The sequence below is a fragment of the Pseudochaenichthys georgianus genome, chromosome 8, assembly GCF_902827115.2.
Source record: "Pseudochaenichthys georgianus chromosome 8, fPseGeo1.2, whole genome shotgun sequence".
Classification (NCBI taxonomy): Eukaryota; Metazoa; Chordata; class Actinopteri; order Perciformes; family Channichthyidae; genus Pseudochaenichthys; species Pseudochaenichthys georgianus.
Genome location: NC_047510.2, coordinates 145,754 through 167,709, shown reverse-complemented (window position 1 = coordinate 167,709; position 21,956 = coordinate 145,754). Strand labels below are relative to the sequence as shown.

The 21,956-nt window shown below is 43.1% G+C and overlaps 2 protein-coding genes and 1 long non-coding RNA gene across 3 annotated transcripts; 1 reads left to right on the top strand and 2 right to left on the bottom strand.

Moving 5' to 3' along the window:
- Positions 1-630: 630 nt before the first annotated feature.
- Positions 631-5,982, bottom strand: smim22 (small integral membrane protein 22). The gene is made up of 4 exons (XM_034089620.2): positions 5,874-5,982; positions 3,914-4,040; positions 3,000-3,073; positions 631-998 (listed from the first exon to the last, which is right to left on the bottom strand). Exons 2-4 carry the CDS (start codon positions 4,038-4,040, stop codon positions 951-953), a joined length of 249 nt encoding a protein of 82 aa, XP_033945511.1. The 5' UTR covers positions 5,874-5,982; the 3' UTR covers positions 631-950.
- Positions 5,983-7,426: 1,444 nt separating this feature from the next.
- cog1 (component of oligomeric golgi complex 1) lies at positions 7,427-9,625 on the top strand. The gene is made up of 4 exons (XM_034089119.2): positions 7,427-7,807; positions 8,432-8,679; positions 9,088-9,269; positions 9,426-9,625. Exons 1-4 carry the CDS (start codon positions 7,502-7,504, stop codon positions 9,623-9,625), a joined length of 936 nt encoding a protein of 311 aa, XP_033945010.1. The 5' UTR covers positions 7,427-7,501.
- Positions 9,626-14,032: 4,407 nt separating this feature from the next.
- On the bottom strand, positions 14,033-15,115 carry LOC139434281 (uncharacterized). Its single transcript, XR_011643639.1, has 3 exons — positions 15,035-15,115; positions 14,626-14,790; positions 14,033-14,253 (listed from the first exon to the last, which is right to left on the bottom strand). It is a non-coding gene; the product is annotated as an uncharacterized lncRNA (long non-coding RNA).
- Positions 15,116-21,956: the final 6,841 nt, after the last annotated feature.

Sequence of the window (21,956 nt, the reverse complement as noted above, 5' to 3'; positions counted from 1 at the left end):
TCCTAAATACATTTATTTTTTTAAATAGTAACCCATTTCCATATGTTCATGTGTGGGTAGTAGATTTAAACTATAGGGCTATCATTATGGGCCCTGCCTGTACCTGTTCGCTCTGCCATCGCGTGAAGGGTCTGCTAACAAGCGACCAACAGAAAGGTTCATGTTGTTGCATGTCACCTCACCCCCCGGTGGTCGTATTGAGAATAATAACAACAGACAAACAAAAGCCTGACCGTTGTCAAAGCTTTTTGTCATCTGTTCTTCAGTCATAAATACAAGAGCAAAGCCTCACAGCCAGCCATTGGATCCCCAGAATCTGTGTGTCACTTCCACGGGGCTTCTGCAGTGAGGAGCGACACACACATTGGGCCAGTGTGAGGAGGTCAGTCCTATCACAGATCTCTGCACACGACACGCTGCGTGCACACAACCACTGTAAGGTCACACGATGGCTTAAAGGAGTGTGTGCATGTTGTGCTGAAACACCTGCATGGGTTAAAGGACACAGGCTGACCACAGAGAGGCAGCACTGGGATCAGTCTTCCTCTGTGCACTTGGACTGGACACATGTCTGTTTCTGTTTGTGCTCAGGAATGAACACAGCCTGATGAGACGCACACCAACACAAAATAGAGCAAAGTTGATCTTTTTATTATTAGTTTTACAGATGTGTTACAATCCATTTCATTTAGCCTTTATCAATCAAACTCCGATCAACAAGGAAAGTGCAGATATATTCACTTGAAGCTAAATGAGAGCAGAGTGAGTGCTGGTGAATCCGTTACACGGCCTACATGAACTCAAGTGCTTGGCTTCTTGGGGTTTCAGCAATACCCATGGCACAGCTGAAATGGATGCGTTATTAATTAGGAAAAAAGTATTCATTTGGTGTGCACGTTGACAGAGGCTCTGCTTCTGGTTCCTCCCGGACTCATGTGGTGTGTGGGGGTTCAAGGCTGCAGAGCCATGTTCTCGATGCCCACCTTGTGTCTGCGAGGCTGTGGACCAAGCACAGAAACATCTTTCTGTCAGCATCAGAATACGATACGATATTACTTTATTTGTCAGATCAGGTCTGAAATGCTCCTTGCGTCACAGCAGCTCCATGTCCGACATCAACAGACAAGTATCCAGACACAATACATGAAACACAAACAACAAACATTAACATGGATCTGGCCCTTCCTACATCCAGGACATGGCTAAACCGTGCACCCCGGCACGTGCACTCCGCTCTGCGACAGCCAAACGACTCGCTGCACCCTCGCTGCGAGGGGGACCCAAGTTTCCATCAGCAGAAACACGTGGGTTTGCTGTCCTGGCTCCAAGATGGTGGAACGAGCTCCCTGACATCAGGACAGCAGAAAGCTCACACACCTTCCAGACTGAAAACTCATCTCCTTCGACTCCACCTCGAGGACAGAACTACTAACAGAGCACTTATATACTAATAAAGGACTGGCTTATCTAAAGCCAGTTGAGTAGCACTTGAAATGTTGTTTCTCTATGAAGCCTGATGTACTTTATGATTCTGTTTTCTTCAAGGTTGTATCTTGTTGGTCGAACGCACTTATTGTAAGTCGCTTTGGATAGAAGCCTCAGCTAAATGCTATGTAATGTAATGATGCACATAACAGCACAATCAGTGAGAGAAAAGCTGCTCAAAGCCTTCAGCGTGCGTCTGATCTGGGATCAGCTCTGTGTTCACTGAGAGGATTGACTGATGCACAAAGCATGCTTCAGTCTGACCTTACTGAGTGGTGGGACCCTGTATCTCCGATGAGACGGTGCAGCTCATACTCACTGTTCAGAACATGGTTTGGGTCAGAGGTGATGTGGTTGGACAGCCTCACTAGGTTCTTATGGTAGAGTCAGAGAGTCATGGAGAGGACAGAGTCCTTTCACGCCATCGCTCACTGAGTATGGTGTGTCTGCATTAAATACACGAGGAGAGGTCCTGCCTTCCAGCGCCAGGGGGAGCAGGGCAGCCAGTGCCCGCTGAGGACCGTCTGCTGTCCGGAGGGCAGTGGATTACATTCATGTAACAATGTAATGTGAGCAGGAAGAAACGTTAAAGGGTTCCAGGCAGTGTTTCTCCTGGACTGCCTACAGCTGCTGCTGCTGCAGCAGCAGCAGCAACAACAACAACAACAACAACACTGTGGCTCCTCCATGTACAATGGGACCGTTTCTAAACATGTTTTGCTTCTCTGTACTGTTCTCTCTGTAGACGGCCATATGAGGGGGTGTGATCACTTGTCAGAAAAAGAATAATACACCCGTCCTCTTTTAACCTTCCACGCCCCTCGCTGTCCGTAGCAGCAGACTACTACTGGGGGGGGTAGAATCTGTTCCCCGCCGTGGCTCTGAACCACCTGAAAGCTAGCTGAGTATTGATAAATCCTTGGTGCAGAACTTTTCAGTTTTCTTGGATTGCTGCTCCAGTTTAATTCGGTATCTAGATTTCGAACTATTCGCTGGAGGGGGGGTCAACCAAATCCAGGAGCGAGCAGCTGTGGTTTTCACATATGCATTGCATTGAAGGATTGTTGTGCAATCAGATGTGTTTGTTCCATCAGGTCATATTTGACGCACCATATGAACTCACATGGCAGCAAAGGAAATAACATTGATGGAGGGTAAATATAGCGCGTTCTAATAATTAGGGAGTGATTTTGAACACATGCTTTAGCCATGGATGTGAAGCTGACGGCTCAGATCAGAAACTGTTTGTCCAGCTGGTGTCAGCCGGCGGCCGAAACACGTCTCCATGACTTTACTGGGAGATTTACCGAAGCGCTTTCCCTTTCTGTTTTTGATTTCTGCCATCACCTCACCACATGTTCTCTGGTGTGTGTGTGTGTGTGTGTGTGTGTGTGTGTGTGTGTGTGTGTGTGTGTGTGTGTGTGTGTGTGTGTGTGTGTGTGTGTGTGTGTGTGTGTGTGTGTGTGTGTGTGTGTGTGTGTGTGTGTGTGTGTGTGTGTGTGTGTGTGTGTTACCTTCTCATCATCATTGCAGCAGCAGCAGCAGCAGCAGCGGATAAGCACCAGCAGGACCAGCAGCAGAACCATGCCTGAAAGCAGAACCCCGATCAGACCGTGTTCAGCAGGAAGAAAGGAGCTCGTTGGTTACCTTTAGGCTACACGTGGCATGAGGATTTCACAGGCTGACGTTTCCTCTCCTCAGGTGCTCAGGAGATAAGCAACTTATTCATACAAATGTTTGCAGAGGGCAGTATTCAGTTTGCAGCTTCCTCTCGTGTTCTGTGCAGGGGCAGCCAGGGGCATTACTGCAATGCAATGAGACTGCTGCTCCGTGTTCAGCTGGATACTTTACTAAGAGTAAACTAACTGCCTCATTGCTGCCCTGAAGGTTCTGATCCGGCACTGGACACATGTCTGTTCCTGTTACTCACTTTGTGCAGCCACGCTTATCTTTGTATCCAAGCGTCATCGTACAGAGCTTTACTGCGATGGTGAGCATCAGACATAACGACGTTAGTTTCAGATCAACTTTGCTTCTTAAATTGCCAACAAAATGGCTCCAGTGAAATGTCAGACTGCAGTCCATGAGGAGAACTCAGATACACCACGGGGGAGAACACACCTACTGTATTAGTAATACTTCTCTTCCAAAGCCATGCAGAGGTGCTCGTTTCAGAAATATATACATCATATGTTTGGATACGAATCATTGATCGCTGCAGCTGGTGGAGCTCATGTTTCTTCTTCTTTCCTATATAAATGTATTTGATTAGTTTATTATATGTTGCATTCATAATCTTAATCTGTAAAGTAACTACATGGATCAGATAAAGGCAGTGTGGATAAATGACACAACAATGGGTAGGGGGAAAGTCCAAATGTATTTTGTATCAAACATGCTCAAGCCTCTTGTCTTCGCCGCCGCTCACCGATGAAGATGAAGAAGACTGTGAAGGAGGCGATGTCCCAGTCCGACTGGAAGAGCTTCCCCTGCAGTCTGGAAACCACCTGACCCCACTGAGCCTCCAGATCCTGCTGCAGCTCTCTGTGCTCCATCTGCACACACACACACACACACACACACACACACACACACACACACACACACACACACACACACACACACACACACACACACACACACACACACACACACACACACACACACACACACACACACACACACACACACACACACCCACACACACACACACACACACACACACACACACACACACACACCACACACACACACACACACACACACACACACACACACACACACACCACACACACACACACACACACACACACACACACACACACACACACACAGTAACTTTGGGTGATACCAACTGTATTTGATTGGCTGCTGGAACTCAGACATGTTTCATCGTATGCTACTGTTACATAGCTGAATTCAGGTTACTAATTGTTCTTTATTAATGGTATAAGATAGTTTCTGTGAAGACAAGGTTTAAGATTGTACTTGTTTGTTCCAGCTTGTTGTGATAAACTTGAGCTAAATGTGTTTATTCTAAATTCATGTGATTCAGTTACTTCACAGATGAATGATGTGAATTCTAACCAAGTGTTGAATCAGACTTTAGCTCCACCTGGAGTGAATCCACCAGCTACCCTGCAGTCTACAAAGTACTTCAGACTAGCTGCACCTTCACCAGCTACCCTGCAGTCTACAAAGTACTTCAGACTAGCTGCACCTCCACCAGCTACCCTGCAGTCTACAAAGTACTTCAGACTAGCTGCACCTCCACCAGCTACCCTGCAGTCTACAAAGTACTTCAGACTAGCTGCTCCTTCACCAGCTACCCTGCAGTCTACAAAGTACTCCAGACTAGCTGCACCTCCACCAGCTACCCTGCAGTCTACAAAGTACTTCAGACTAGCTGCACCTGCACCAGCTACCCTGCAGTCTACAAAGTACTTCAGACTAGCTGCACCTTCACCAGCTACCCTGCAGTCTACAAAGTACTTCAGACTAGCTGCACCTTCACCAGCTACCCTGCAGTCTACAAAGTACTTCAGACTAGCTGCACCTCCACCAGCTACCCTGCAGTCTACAAAGTACTTCAGACTAGCTGCACCTCCACCAGCTACCCTGCAGTCTACAAAGTACTTCAGACTAGCTGCACCTCCACCAGCTACCCTGCAGTCTACAAAGTACTTCAGACTAGCTGCACCTTCACCAGCTACCCTGCAGTCTACAAAGTACTTCAGACTAGCTGCTCCTTCACCAGCTACCCTGCAGTCTACAAAGTACTTCAGACTAGCTGCACCTCCACCAGCTACCCTGCAGTCTACAAAGTACTTCAGACTAGCTGCACCTTCACCAGCTACCCTGCAGTCTACAAAGTACTTCAGACTAGCTGCACCTTCACCAGCTACCCTGCAGTCTACAAAGTACTTCAGACTAGCTGCACCTCCACCAGCTACCCTGCAGTCTACAAAGTACTTCAGACTAGCTGCACCTTCACCAGCTACCCTGCAGTCTACAAAGTACTTCAGACGAGCTGCACCTTCACCAGCTACCCTGCAGTCTACAAAGTACTTCAGACTAGCTGCACCTTCACCAGCTTTGAGAACACTCTCATGATCAATCATTATAAAACATATATATATATTATTCTGAAATGGACCAATCTCCACAATGACTGGGGGGCATTAGTTACCATGGCGACCCAGCCCGGAATGAACAGCACATCCTGCTCCGCACACACATTACACATCATTAGGAGGCTCTGTCTACAGGTTAGAAGCCTACTTCATTCACTAACAAGCTTTAAAAGATGACGTTTGATCAAACTGATACCATTTGATAAATAATAAATGAAGAAATCATCTTTTAATTCGAAGCACCAGGTGACTCACCTGTACTCGGAGTTGTGTGTTGTTCTGTCCTTCTTCCGGGTCCAAAGGTGTGTGTCGTCACCTGACAATGTGTGTCAGGTGACGACACACACGTTCACACCTACATCTCCAACACTCACATTCACACTCAATAATATAATAATAATTAATTTGGATAAATCGTGTATTTGTTAATAATATGTTGTGTTAATTATGAATCTGTATAGTAACTAAGAACCAATATCAAACACAGGAAGTACAGTCAAACGTTTGATATTTACCTCTGTATTGTTGAGAAGCCTACCGGTAACTTGTAAGTAACTATTAGGTAAAAATAACATGGAAATACTCAAGTAAATCACAAGTAACAAAAAAATAATACGTAGGCGAAAGTATTTAAATACTTACCAATACTGAGTAAACTAGTAGTGGAAGTATTTTCCAAACGTAATGTAATTCTTCTTTGCGACGATTTGATTGGTTCAGGTAGTGAGAGTAGGCGGCTCCCTACCTAGGCAAGGCAAGTTTATTTATAGAGCACCTTTCAGCACCAGGCAATTCAAGGTGCTTTACAAAAATGAAAGACATTCAGAAATGGCATTTAAAAGAAAGCTAATAAAATAAACATTGAAAGATAAAAGTTACAGTGCAGTCTAAGATATGAATAGTTCAATTATTTCGGTTCTTGATTTTTTATTTATTCACAGAACCTCCCTTTGGAAATCCGAACATTTCCGTCCCGATTGTTCATTTAGACTGATTGTTTTCACCATGTTTTGCTCGCATGACATCCACAACCGGACCCTCAGGAGGGTGTACTAGCCCCCTGCTCTGCTTTGCGTCGCATAACAAAGTCTTTAAGTGTTACCTGAACACCCCGTGTTACCAAAACACTATGTTTCACCCGTCGGTGCTGTGATGCTTGTTCCTCAGTACAAATCACCCAAAAACTGATCGTAAACCCTGGCTACGATGGATATCCCAAATATCCTACTTTCGAGCAGTCCCTCTCATAAATGTCATGGAGAAATTAATTACATTTAAATTTAAAACATTAAAAGAAAAAATACATGGATAAAAGTTACAGTGATATGAATAGTTCAATTAAGAGCAGCGACAAAAAGAAAAGTCTTCTTGCTGGATTTAAAAGTAGTCAGAGTTGCAGCGGACCTGCAGGTTTCTGGGAGTTTGTTCCAGATATTTGGAGCATAATAACTGAACGCTGCTTCTCCATGTTTAGTTCTGACTCTGGGGACAGAAAGCTGACCAGTCCCTGAAGACCTGAGAGTTCTGGATGGTTCATCATTTAGCAGGAGGTCAGAAATGTATTTTGGGCCTAAACCATTCAGTGCTTTATAAACCAGCAGCAGTATTTTGAAATCTATTCTTTGACACACAGGCAGCCAGTGTAAAGACTTCAGAACAGGAGTGATGTGATCCACTTTCTTAGTGTTAGTGAGGACTCGAGCAGCGGCGTTCTGAATCAGCTGCAGCTTTCTAATAGATTTTTTTACCTACCCGGCTATGTTCCCTGACAGACAGCTGTGGTGACCAACCAACATCAAGCAACTCAGCCTTCGTCACATTTTGCTGACGTGGAAGCAGGAAGTGCACTTCTTCCGGAGCAGCTGGTGTTGTTTTGCGCTGCGATGGCCGAGGACCCCGCTCTGTCTCTCCGGGTCTCGGAGATCAAGGACCCGGCGGCTCTGTTCGAGCGGTACAATACCGCGGAGATTCGCCGCATCGAGCGCAAGGTCCGCGGGGAGATCGAGCAGAAGAAGGAGGAGCTGCGACAGATGGTGGGGGAGCGGTACCGGGACCTGATCGACGCCGCAGACACCATCGGAGAGATGAGGCAGTGCTCGGAGAGTGTGGTGCTGTCCATCCGGGACATGCACCAGTACTGCCACAGCCTGAAGCAAGGCAGGACCGGGGGTGGCAGCTGCAGGCAGGAGGTACATCTCATTATGTAACCCTGTCATTTGGAATCTTTATTAAAAGAAAGGGGTGTTTAATTATCTCATGTGTCGCATACACACACACACACACACACACACACACACACACACACACACACACACACACACACACACACACACACACACACACACACACATAATAACAACTCTTTTGATTTCGGCATAGATTATATCTCATAATACAACCTAACCTCTAGAGTTGTACAGCCATAAGAGGCCACTGCCTGAGCCAGACGCATAAGGTGCTGCTGCTGGGTCACTTGTTTACCAGGTGTACCTGAAGACCCTGCTGACTGCACAGGTTGTTTATTTGTTCCCGTGGGTACATGTTTTGCAGAACACGTGTTCTGATAGGTGTGTACTATTGGTGGCAAACGGGGGATCATTGCATTATTTTTCGTGTGTGTGTGTGTGTGTGTGTGTGTGTGTGTGTGTGTGTGTGTGTCTGTCTGTGTGTGTGTGTGTGTGGTGTGTGTGTGTGTGTGTGTGTGTGTGTGTGTTGTGTGTGTGTGTGTGTGTGTGTGTGTGTGTGTGTGTGTGTGTGTGTGTGTGTGTGTGTGTGTGTGTGTGTGTGTGTGTGTGTGTGTGTGTGTGTGTTAGAACCAGAGGCAGTGGCAGGACAAGTTCTACATCATGGCCTCTCAGATCAAGCTGCTGCTGGAGATCCCAGAGCGCATCTGGAGCTCCATGGAGGCGTGCCGCTTCCTGCAGGCCACGCAGCTCTACCTGCTGGGCTGCCACCTGCACAGCACGCTGCAGCTGGAGGCCGCCGCGGGGGGGCACTACAGCCCCGTCCTGGCCCGCTTCCCCATCCTGGTCCGGCAGGTGGCCACCACCGGGCACGTCAGGTAGGGAGGACCTACTGCTGTGTCTTTTGCAGGACAAAGGGGTCTCATGCAGCAGCATTATCGGACATGTGTCTTATACTTCATTCAGAATGGTATTTAAAACATTACCATTCACATATATTCTGCTTCCTGCTATTTGAGTTGTGTTTGATTAATTGTAGAGCCTTAGTGTACTTAATTAGTGTTGGTTAGAGGGCTCTGGACACCATCCATCCATCTTCTCCCGCTTATCCGTGGTCGGGTTCCATGGATGGCTACTAGCACTCTAAAAGTGAAAGGACATGTGTGTATTGCTTTCTGCATGAGGCCCACTGGCATCAAGTACAAGTCCTGCTTGATGTTAGTGATGGGGCCAGAGAATCTCCAGGCCTCAGCTGAGGATGATAGTGACCGTCTGGCCTCCTGCAGGTCCACCATCCTGCTGGACAGCAGGTCTCTGCTGCGGGGCCGGGCCGTGTCGGACCAGGCCATCGCTGAGGCCCTGGTGTCCACCATGCTGCTGGAGGGCAGCTCCCCCCGCCAGGCCCTGGCTGACTTCCTGCTGGCCCGGAAGGCCTCCATCCATCAGCTGCTCAACAAACCACAGCACGGTACCTGCCAGCAGTCCAGTCATGCGTTTTAGTTTCAGTGTGCAACAGCATATTTTGTACATAGGAGTTCTGAAGCAAGAAGCGCAGCATGTTCTGCTGGAAGGCTTTCGCTGTGAACGAGATGCGTCAGTTGACATAAAGCTGTGTGTGGTGCAGGTGCAGGGATTAAGGCTCAGGTGTGCAGCCTGGTGGAGCTGCTGGTCACCACCCTGTTCCAGGCCTACGCGGTCTTCTACCTGCCCCCAGAGGGACAGCCCCGGCCTTCAGAGGGAGCTCTGAGCTGTGGCATGCTCTTCTCCACCCTGGAGAATGTCACCTCTACCACGTATGCAGGTAAACAGCTTGGATACTTTTAGTGATGTCCTTACAGAGCGCTAACAAACAAAACAGGCCAGTTCAATGTTCTGAATCTACACCCTGAAAAGCAATGCCACACGAGCTCCCAGCGGTTCCTGTTTGCGTTGTTAATACTTGTTGAACAGATTGGAAAGGTCATGTTAATGTGGTATCAACATTTCTAAACAGATGTACTAGTATCTGTAGAGACTCAGCCGTGCTGTGTGTACTAACTGGAGACTACTAAAAGAGGAGTGTGTGAATAGGGTTTATATACATGTGGCTGCTAATAGATGTGTTTTGTGTTGGAGCATTAAACCCCCTCTCTGTCCTCAGCAAGAGGAGAAGGAAAAACAAAACGGATCAGGAAGCAGCATTCTGATATTCGGAATTATTCAGAAACTGTGCCTTATTTTGACCTATGAACTTAAGGGGTTTCCCAGTTGAAAGTTACAAATAGCATGCCATGTTTATAGGGGACAAGCACTGGCCCTTCCTTACTTTCATTTCCTTTCATGTCTAAAAGATAAACCTTATTAAACATTATTTCACAGCTTCTCTGAAATATGAGTCCCATAAGCCTTTCAAATGAGAAACATGCCATACTATGATTGATTCATATTTTGAATAATGTAACAAGAACCATAATATGACTTTACACTGATAAAAGCAATAAAGATGATTATCTAAAAAAACTAAACAAATGTTCTCAATGACTTTGTGTGATGGAAGAATCATTCTTTATGGAAGCAGGTTAGGTATAAAGTGAATCAATTTGTGTTGATACAGAACGGTTTCGAGCGACAAAAAATGTTGGCATTAAAAACGTAACCTGTAGTAAAGATTGGAAGATGGACACTAATTTTGGAAAACATTGTCTACACACTGAAAAGCCCCCAAGCCCCCAGATCTGAGGATCAGGTTCTATCCCAGCATTTTCTCCTCTCCTTTCGTCAAGAGAGGTCCAGTGGACTGGTCCTAAACTAAAGGAGGTTATCGAGGAAGTTTGAAACCTCCTTTCCTATCATGGCTGCCACTGAGGTACTTCCGGGTCATTTCACTCCGTTAGGAAGGTTCCTAAACTAAATGGACTATTCAACTGCAGCCCTGGACTTTCACTTGTAACAGAGTATTAGTACTACACTCTGGTACTTATACTTTTACTTCATTACAAGGTCCAAGTACTTTTTCCACCTCTGCTATGCTACCCAACCAGCCATTGAGCTATAGCTGTAGTACAATCACTCAGTAGCCTATTATTTAGTATTTAGCAGAGCTGAGGCTAGTCTATTTACACTGTTTCTAGCAATGCTTCTAGCAATGCAATGCAACACACATGAAAAATGAATTATTTCACCGGATGATTTCTTATGATAAGCCTTCTTGAAATACTGACCACAATCATTAGCTTAGCGAGCTAACAGTTAGCACGACAGCCTCGTCTGAAAACAAGGTGAATAATGAGCGGTAACAGACGGAAACACGACCTAAGCTGACACTAAGTCATGCAGGACAGTGTGCCATTATTCACACAGCAAACAATAAAAACATCTTTACCAAATATCAAATGACGTGGTTCTGATTGTTTTCCTTCTTGAAACCACCACTTCCGCCTGGACGTTTCACAATAAAAGCATCACCTGTAAGAAGAGGATACGTTTGTTATTTGTTTTAAGAAATCTCTAATAACAACAAATGACATATACAGGTTCAAATGATATCCATAGAAGGTATACTGAAACTGCAAACTTTCAACTTGTTTACCGTTTTTTAAAATCTTGAAACACTCGCGGATTAGTTATTTTTGATATGACACGATGGTCTTTATAGATGTTAAAAACAAACAAATCATCCGCTGTTCTTCACCTTCGTAAGGTTGACATTTTCGGCAACTCTCTTTTACCGTATAAAATTAAGCTGAACATGCTGGGGCATTATATTATGTATAAAACAAACAGAAACAATATGTGTGTATCTATAGGAGGCAGTGTAGGCAGGGCCGTTTCTAGCTTTTTGGGGGCCCTATGCAAGATGCTGTTTGGGGGCCCTAGTTTTGACCGTTTTTTAACTGCAATGGGGGGGGATTCTGAAGCCTTTAAGATGATCTGTGGAGATGCATCAATTTGTTACACTTTAATGGCAAAACAGGTTAATTTCACGAAAACCAAGCAATTGAAAATTACAAAAAATTAAAAAAATTAAAAAGGTAAACAATAAGGCTCCTCTATGTCAATAAATGCAAGAGATGCAGCATTTTCTCAACAATGTTTAATTTACATTTTTCATCTTCCTCAGACGTCACTCATTGGCTGTCAGCCAATGAGGGATCGTTGGGCTGTCAGCCCATGATTTGGACTTTATTACCCCAAAAACCCAAGCCACAGCTTTGCTATCATTGCAGTTTAGTCGTATTTACATTGGATTGTAAGCATATAATGCTTCACCGAATACACAGTGGCGACTGGTCATTAGGGCACAGCCCCACCTAGTGTCAGTAGAAAGTATTACAAATACTGATTACAAAAAAATGCAAAAAATAAATAACAAAATATATAAATATATCTACATTGTGTGCCTATTGAGCTGTTTAGAGCCATGTGGGACAAAACCCGATCATGCCCCTCCCTCTCACTGTCTAAGTGAACGGTGACTGTAAAAACTACACTGCACATGCTAAGAGTATTGTCCTATTTAATGTGTGTGGCAAAAAAATAATGACCATAGGGGCTGCCATCCCCTCCATACGTCATCTCACATAATTCAGAGCTGATTGGCTGTAAGTATGTGTGCTGCGAAAAGTGTGGTGTGTGAAGATGAGGAGAGAGACGCGTCCTAAAACCAGGAAGTAAGCTGTGCATGGCTTCCCTCGACAAAAAAGCAACGAGATTTCTCCATAGGATTTTAGAAAATAGCTGGAAAAAATAAGATCTGTGGGAAACGTACCTGTTAGATAAATGCACGTTTTTTTCAGCCGGATAATATCCACATGTCTACCCTACTTTTATAATTTTCTAATCATAAATCTATCGATTAGATTTATGATAGACTTTTGAAACTACAAGAAGATAAGGAGGACTTTTACAAAAAAGTAATAGAGATTTTTGTCCAGAAGGATAGGCAAATGGACTTCATCTTCAAGTCAAGGTAAGACCGCAATTTTATTTAAAATGGGATCTTACTAAAGCCCCTGTCACACTGTCCCGAAATTGACACCCGATGGACACACAATAAAGGAAATGTTCAAATTCGGCTGTGATCGTAGCAACATCGGGCCATTCGTGAGGGCATCTAATGGCGCATTTCCACTGCAACGGGGTAGCCCCGTTTAAGCGTCCCTAAGCGTCCTCGCTCAGGCCTCGGGCTGCCTCGCTGGCCGGCCGAGGCCGTGGCGCATTTCCATTACAGTTTAGGACCTGGGGTAGCAACGCAGTGTAGGCGGGGCGATCAGCTTTTTGGTCGGAGCGACGCTGGGTAAAACTGCAGTGGCGTCATCTTCAATGCGACACAACTCACAAAACACACACAACAATGGAGGATGTGGAAGCGATCGTTTACTTGTTTCTTGGTGTGTGGCTTGTTATCACAGCAAGAAGGAAAGTGATCACAGCAAGCATTGTATTGTATTCATTGTATTGAACATAAATACATCCTTTTTTTTTCAATATACATGTGTTTGTAAAATGTTTTAAACAAATATTATCTGAATTGAATATTTGAAATTCAAGCACCAGTAAGTACTGCCCCATAATAACATTTGAGGAAATATCAGATCATGAAAAGAAAATCTTTCTAATCAATTAAGCAAATATCAAAGCTAACTATAAACATAAATACTAAAGTGTAAAACACAGCAAAACTATATTCATAAATGCAAGTGTAAAATAGTGTGGACAATTGTAAACATGGATGGAGACTAAAGTATCCACAACATAAAATAATATATTAAATATAACCTCAATCTTTCTTCTAGACATGTTAAAAGCTTGAATGGGTTATAGGTTTATTTTGTTCTCTCGTCTTTCAAATATATAAGGAATGTGTTGTTTGAGTCTAGTAGAAGGAGGGTATTACAATTGAGCAATTTCTACATGTATTATGTATTTATTATGTATTCTTAATACTATTACAAAATAAACATGTAATAATGTTTTAGAGGAGGACCTCAAGCTAGCAAACTCAATTTCTTGCTTTAAATCTCTTAAAAGTAAGGGGCTTTTTCCTAACTGATGGTGTTTGTTATTGCTTTATAAATTCATGTATGTTTATGATTTTTTTATGTTGGGTGCCATTCATTATCAACAAGAGATAAGATAAGTCAAAGAAGTACTTTATTGATGGCAGTATAAAAATACAAATGTTGTATCAAAAAGGCATGCCATTAAACAATCCAAATAAAAAATGTAAAACTGTATTGCAGCCAGCATAAATATACATGGAATTGTAAATATAAAATGAACATTTTAAAGAAAATAAATAAACAAGGAAGTACAAATGTTGCATTTAAAAATTAACTAGATAAAAAATATATAATATGTACAATAACTATTAAGGTTTTTTGAAGTATCAGGGAGGAGACGGGCCACGTCGGCTGCCCAGTCATGGTGCCGTTCCTGCTGGGCCCGATCCTCGCCTCCTCGTTTCCTCTTGCCTGGGTGACAATAAGATCATAATTAGCAATAAGGAAAACACACAGGACAGGTACAGGTCACACAAGGATATAAGAATAACATGTATAAACAGAACAACAGAAAGGGGAACTAAAGAAAGTTCTGGCCCTAGATGTTTACAATGATTGTGAAAGTGAATTACATTATGTCCAGCCTGTTGATAATGAATATAAATATATGTATATGATAGGATGTCACACACAACTGTACTAGCTGCTTACTAGCTAAGACTTTACTTGTAACAGAGCATTTCCACACAGTGGTATAGCTTATTTTAATTACTGACGATGGATGATCCACGGTTTAAAAAAACAAAACACAATTCCAGTCGTTTTGCCATTTCTATTTCTTACCTAGAACCACACGCTGCGGTGTCGTGATGGCACTCGGTGTTGGTGGTTGAGTCGGTGTCGATTCTTCGGCTGGGGTCCGTTCTGGATTCGATGACGATGTGGACGGAACACTGCCATCAACCGTTGTTCGGGAATGTTCCTCCTCACGAGTCCCAATGTAATCATCTAGAACAGCAAAATGACTTGTTAATTCCACAAACTACTGCAGCACAATACTAAATAGCAACAACAACTATAGAAAAGAAAAACTGAACGTAAACAATGGCACATATGGTGTTAGCAAACAATAGCTCTAGCTAAGGCTATCTGCCTTAGCTAGCTATGTAGCTCTTTGGGGCTCCATAAAAGCACGGGTTGTCGAACATTAATGTAAGGATAAAATAGACTTCTTTGTTAGAAGTGAGCGTACCTTGCAGGGACTCCAGTAAAGCCGTTCCGTTTTCCCTACATCGCAGGAAAATCCGCGCTCGGACATCTGTGCAGAGACATCCTGGAACACTTTCATATTTCGAGTTGTTCCGTCGAGCTCCCGCTGGATTTTATCATCCCCAATGAGATGTAGGAACGTCGTCACCTCCTCGGTCGACCACGGTGTGCTTTTCTTCGACGTTGCCATTTTTGTAGCTCCTCCGTTTACAAAATGCTGCAAGCTTGCTTCTTGATATATATGTGATGCGAGGGATGATCTCGCGCGCGATCTTGTGACGATTCTCTCTGACCAATCAGCAGTCGAGTGTTGACGTCACAGCCCTGGCCTGGTCTGATAGAACCACGATTTTATGGGGCCGGAAAAAGAGAGAAAAAGTACCCGCTAGCCGGTACTAGGCTATATGGAAATGCCACCAAAAACTGGCCTGGCCGCTTGAGGACGGTCCAGGACGCTTAAACGGGGCTACCCGCTGCAGTGGAAATGCGCCATACGCCATCGTATGACCGCCGGTGGAGTTTCTCAGGCTCCGGCAGCAACTTCGTGAGCGGCAACTTCGTAAGGCACTCGTGAGGGCATCTTGTCAAATAGTGTCATCTTCGTGTTATCATCATTCACCCTCACTCTGATCGGGGCAAATGCCCGATGGCACCGATGATAACAAGATGCCCTCAGGATGGCCTTACGAAGGGCAAAATTGACACACGAATTCAACATGAAAATGAACCTGCGCAAGGTCCTTCTGCAATTTGTTGGCATGCCGGAGCCTGAGAAACTCCACCGGCGATCATACGATGGCTTAAGATGCCCTCACGAATGGCCCGATGTTGCTAGGATCACAGCCGAATTTGAACATTTCCTTTATCGTGTGTCCATCGGGTTGTTTTATTGCACAACAAAATCATGTAAACATATTATGTAAATAACCCAATTTGTGTTCTGTGAAACTAAAAAGGATATAATATATTATTTTGAAGGAGAGTTGACAGGAAATTGTTGTTGCTATGGAAACAACATTACGGAGAAAACGTAATATTTTCTACATATAAAGACGGATAAAGTAAAGAACATAATTGTTTTTGGTACTTTCATTGCAGTTGTATGTCTTAAATGTAATGTAAATGTTGCCTTCGTGTGTGGTTCTGGGCCATCTTCGTGCGAAATTCACAATTCCATATTCGTGTGTCCATCGGGTGTCAATTTCGGGACAGTGTGACAGGGGCTTTAGAGAGAACAATTCAATATTTAAATGATAAAATATGGGCATAGATATGTCTCATAATTATTTGTGTGAGCATAAAAATAATTTGTGTGTAAATATGTGATATGTAAATGTAAAACACCATCCACAAATTTTTTTTTATTTGTGAAAATATTTAGCCTATTTGCAGATCCGTTTTACACTTGCAAATGTATTTGTGAGTTTGCAAATCTTTTAAATGCATTTGTGGATGGTGTTTTACATTTACAAATCACATATTTACACACAAATTATTTTTATGTTCACACAAATAATTATGAGACATATCTATGCCCATAATAAAATTACATTTTTTTGGGTATCCTTTTGTTGAACTGTCTGTTTAAAATTAATCGAAGCATCAGACTAAAAAAGCTTTTGAAAATAATATTATACTTTGATTTAGGTCAAAATATAATATTTGTAAACCTGAAGAGTCAGTGCCTCAGCAGCCATGAACCTCACTGCAGAAGCTTATATATAGACATTTACGTTTTTTGTGCCCCACCACTTTTGTACATATAAAAACGCCACTGCGAACACAGGAGGGGGCTTGGCTGTCTACAAATAAAGACGGCTCATTTTAATTCTCCCCAAATATATTGAGGCTGAACCTGAACTTTGAATTCTCTGCTCCCATCATAATCTTGGCAATCTTGTTAAAATTGTGAATGCAGAATTAAAAATACTATGTAACTGGTTTGCAGTTAATAAATTATCCCTTAATGTGGCCAAAACAAATTACATGTTATTCAATACAAAGTCTGAGAGTAGAAATGACTGCATTATACGGATTTGCAATACAGAGATAGAAAAAGTTGGTGCATGTACATTTTTAGGACTGCTTGTTGACGAAAAACTCAATTGGAAGCACCATATAAATTATGTACAGACTAAACTGTCAAAAACAATAGGTATTTTGTATCATACTAAGAACATTCTTGAAGAAAAATACTCTTTATAACAGTCTATTTCTCCCTTACCTTTACTACTGCTCTGAAATATGGGGAAACACGTACTCAACAAATCTACAAAAAATAATAACATCCCAAAAAAAAGTATTACGAATAGTCTGTGGTGTTGGTAAATATGAACACACAACTCCCATATTTAAAAAAACTCAATCTATTAAAATGTGTTGAGATAGTACAGCTTAAAACAGTACTGATTATGCACAACATTTTCCATAAGAAAATGCCTAATAACATTCAAAAGCAGTTCCAAACCACAGCGTGAACATTGTAAAAAAAGTCACTTGAAAATAAGTGTTCACAATGTTTATATGCAATTATGCATATATTATTATTATTCATTTGCCAAGTACATGTGTACCTATGTATATATTTATATATAGTATTTTAATTTCCAAAAAAAGATAGTTGAAACTGCTATTGACATGTGCAGAAAATGACCCGATATCTAGTTTTAGGAAAACAATAAATGCATATATATATATATATATATATATGAATCCACGATCCACGAATCCAGCTGGATTTTCGCTTAGCCGGCTAACTTCAGGGAAAACTCCGGCTTTCCGGTCCTGGTTCTCTTTTTAGCAGGCTAGATCTCCATGGTAACTTATGCTGTGCGGCTAACCTGGGGGGTATACTACAAATCTAGTTCAACATATCCTGGATATGTTTTGAGTTATCCGGTTGACTTAATCCAAAACAAAGCCGCTCTCGCTAAACTGTCCTACAACGCTGGCTATCAACTCGTTCGCTCAAGCCAGCCGTGTCCTATCTAGTTAGGTGCGCGTTCACATGAGAGGGGTGGTATCTGGAGCATTCGACCAATCACAAACATGGAGAAGCGTACTCCAGATACGGCTCAGCTGACTCAGATCAGGAGAGATATGATACATTATGATATGATGTGATATGAAGTGATATGAATGATAATGGGACACATCGACGTCTGCACTCACAGTGCCGCTGACTGTAGGCTACGTAATGTTACTTTGATCCGGTTTCTTATGTTGTGGCAGATATTTAATTAAGCTTTCTTAACATAGCCTAATAGTGTTATAATAATCAGATTGCTCTGAAGATGGGAGGTGATGTTCTATTCATTTTCACGTTCACACAGTCGGTGATTTTGGCCGGCCGTCTTTCCTGCAATGGCAGTTTAAACTGTATTTCCTCCGCACACTGAGCTCTAATTGGTCAGCAGCATGGATGTATAAGAACTGGATACAGCGTGGGAGGCGGGGCCTCATTCATTCCTATGAGAGCTGCTCATTAGCGCATGATGACAAAACTTTTGAGAGAGCAAAACGTCACAGATTACCCAGCATGCCTGAGAAGTACCCCTATGTGCACTCATAGAGCATGCGCAACTTTAACCACGCCGCCCAAAAGGCTCGTTCACATTAAGCACGTGAATTTGTGTACACGTAACAGCACCGCGCGTTCATGACAGCATGGTACTGGATTTATATTAACGAGGCGGCAGTTAGCAGCTAGCGGCTAGCTAGTAAATTATGCTAAATTACACATCAATCGTTATGTACTTTTATATTACGCTGACATCAGGATCTAGTGATATCCAAGCAACAGAGCTTCATTTAGCATGATACTTGTGTGGGTTGTACATGAAACCACTTGGTAATACATACAAATGTATATGTTGAAGCCTGTTATGATCAATTGTGAGTTAAAACTTTATCTAAAAAGTAAAGCTGATGATGGATTACTGTGGTGGAGTTAAAATAACAATAGCCTATTTCTCTTTGAAATGTGATGGAGTAAAAGGATAGTAACTGTGATTATTCATGTTAAGTAGCCCACAAGTAACTAAAACAGTTGCAAGTGCAATAAGAAGCTACAGGAACGTTAATCTACGTCGGTAATATTAACTTTATTTAATACAACATTTACGGTACAAGATATAGGCCTACATCATGTAGTATAATATTTGACAAATGATGAATTACAGCAAACATGTGCAATATATCCATTATTACAGCTCCGTGGGCTGGCAGTAAGGCCATATGGTCCGTTGTTATTGTGCATCCATGGGTAAAGAGAAACTCATGTAGTGCTGAACACGTAACTTGAACGTGCCGGGCAGCGCGGTCCCGTGGGTTAGATGCGCGTTCATAATGCAGAGGGAAATAACTCTCAGAATAACGTTATTAGCACATTTTTACAACTTGAGGAACGAATGTTTTTAATAAGGGCTATACAAGTGTTCATACTGGGTAGTTTATTTAGTTTTAAACAAATTCTCCAACGAGTTACAGACCACTCGTTCCCAATGTAAGTCAATGGGAAAAGTGTTTCCGGGCCCAGCAACCTAAAGGAAGTGTAGTACCGCCGTTTGACCAGCACGAATATTCTCATCAGAGTCTGGCACACTTCCTGGGGGCTTGGTCAGCAGACGTGGTGCTTTCGCTGAGTTGGTCTCTTATCCTGGAACCTATCCGGCTTCGGAGCACAGACTAGGTTCCAAGATAAGTCACCATGGAGATCTAGCCCGCTAAAAAGTGAACCAGCTTCGTAGTACCGGAAATCCCAGAAGTTATCTTGCTAAACCAGAAAATCCTGCTTCGTAGTATACCCCCCTGCTCCGGAGTAGGTTAGGTTGCAGGCTAATAGATCAACTCAGTGAAAGCACCGCCTGCTGACCAATCAGAGCTCAGTGTGCGGAGTTTTTAGCGATCTAGTCATATTACAGGAGAAAGGGAATACAGAAAAACTGCCGTTGCAGGAAAGACGGCAGATGTTCCGGATTAACTAGTTCCCCGATTAACTGGTTTACAGAGGTGGTGGGCGTGGCCTTCGACTGAAATACACATTTCGATCGCTTCTTCTGTCGTTTACATAAATCTTTTTGTATATTTGGCTGGATAGGAACACTTTGATGCACATTCAGTAGGCTACCAGTGTGTGCGGTTGTGGTTACGATGAAGATATCCGGACGCGAACAGCGGGGACTACAAAAAGAAAAACGAGTTGACTGGGGATGTCTGTTGAAAACATTGCGAGCTCCAATAAATCATTTAAACCAGCTATTGTTGCCAGACTTATGACTGAATATCGTTCCTAATGTGATACCAAGTCCACCCGAGACCTGTGCACACCTTCAGACAGCCTCCAAGTGAAGCACACGTTGTTTACTCACAGTTTGAAAGCAGCGTGGAGAAGTCTTCAGCTGTAAACTGTGATCCTCTCAGGGAAACATCCGCCCAGGTTAAACTGTGTTACGACTTCTGTGGCTATCTACCAGCGATCATGTTTAATATGAAAGACACACACACATGTATCCCTTTATATACACAGCATTCTGCAGCACTCATCCAGATAACATGTGACTGGAAACTCGTTTTGCAAAGATAGCAGCAGAAATGTCATCGCTGCATGTGCAGGTACTTAGACTTTAAAATGCTGATGGGTCATGAATGTTGGTCTCGGCAAACAATATTAGGAATCCTCTATTCAAACATAATAATTCAGTGTGCATCGACATGAAAATAACAAAAAAGTTCATGCTGGACTCAAACCCGAGTCCCAACAGCGGGTTTGAGTCCAGCATGAACTTTTTTTTAACTTTCAAACTGTGAGTAAACAACGTGTGCTTCACTTGGAGGCTGTCTGAAGGTGTGCACAGGTCTCAGGTGGACTTGGTATCACATTAGGAACGATATTCAGTCATAAGTCTGGCAACAATAGCTGGTTTAAATGATTTATTGGAACTTGCAACGTTTTCAACAGACATCCCCAGTCAACTCGTTTTTCTTTTTGTAGTCCCCGCTGTTCGCGTCCGGATATCTCCATCGTAACCACAACCTCACACACTGGTACTGAATGTGCATCAAAGTCTTCCTACCGAGCCAAATATACCAAAAGATTTATGTAAACGACAGAAGAAGCGATCGAAATGTGTATTTCAGTCGAAGGCCACGACCCCCACATCTGTCAACCAGTTAATCGGGGAACCAGTTAATCCAGAACACCTGCAAAAATCACCGACTGTGTGAACGTGAACATCAATAGAATATCACCTCCATCTTCAGAGCAATCTGACTGTTAGAACATTAGCGTTAAGAAAGCTTACTTAAATATCTGCCACAACATAAGTACCCGGATCAGAGTACATTAAGTACAGTCCGCGGCATATCACTTCATAATGTATCACATATCTCCTGATCTGAGTCACTGAGCCGTATCTGGCCGTGCAGCACTCACAGCGTCACAGACTGGATGCAGAAGGATTATTTTAAGCAACACATTAAGTTGAGGAAACACAAATGTAATGAAAGTCAGATCGTGTGTTAGACGGGCAGTGATATCATGAACCTGTTAATGAACGCATTCAAACACTTGTTCTGTTGCCAGCTGTGTTCACCTTGCAGCTGCAGCTCTGTGCTTTGATCCTGATCAAGTGTTTAAGTCATGGATGTTTAAAGTTTAACTTCTTCATATGTCTAATATTATAGTTCACTTTTCATTCAGGAAGTATGACGCTGCGCTGTCAGTGCGCTTCTCCAAGTTTGTGATTGGTCGAATGCTCCAGATACCACCCCTCTCATGTGAACGCGCACCTAACTAGATAGGACACGGCTGGCTTGAGCGATCCACTTGATAACCCGTGTCGTAGGACCGTTTAGCGAGAGCGCGTATGTTTTGGATTAGGCCAACCGGCCAATAGAGTCTGTCT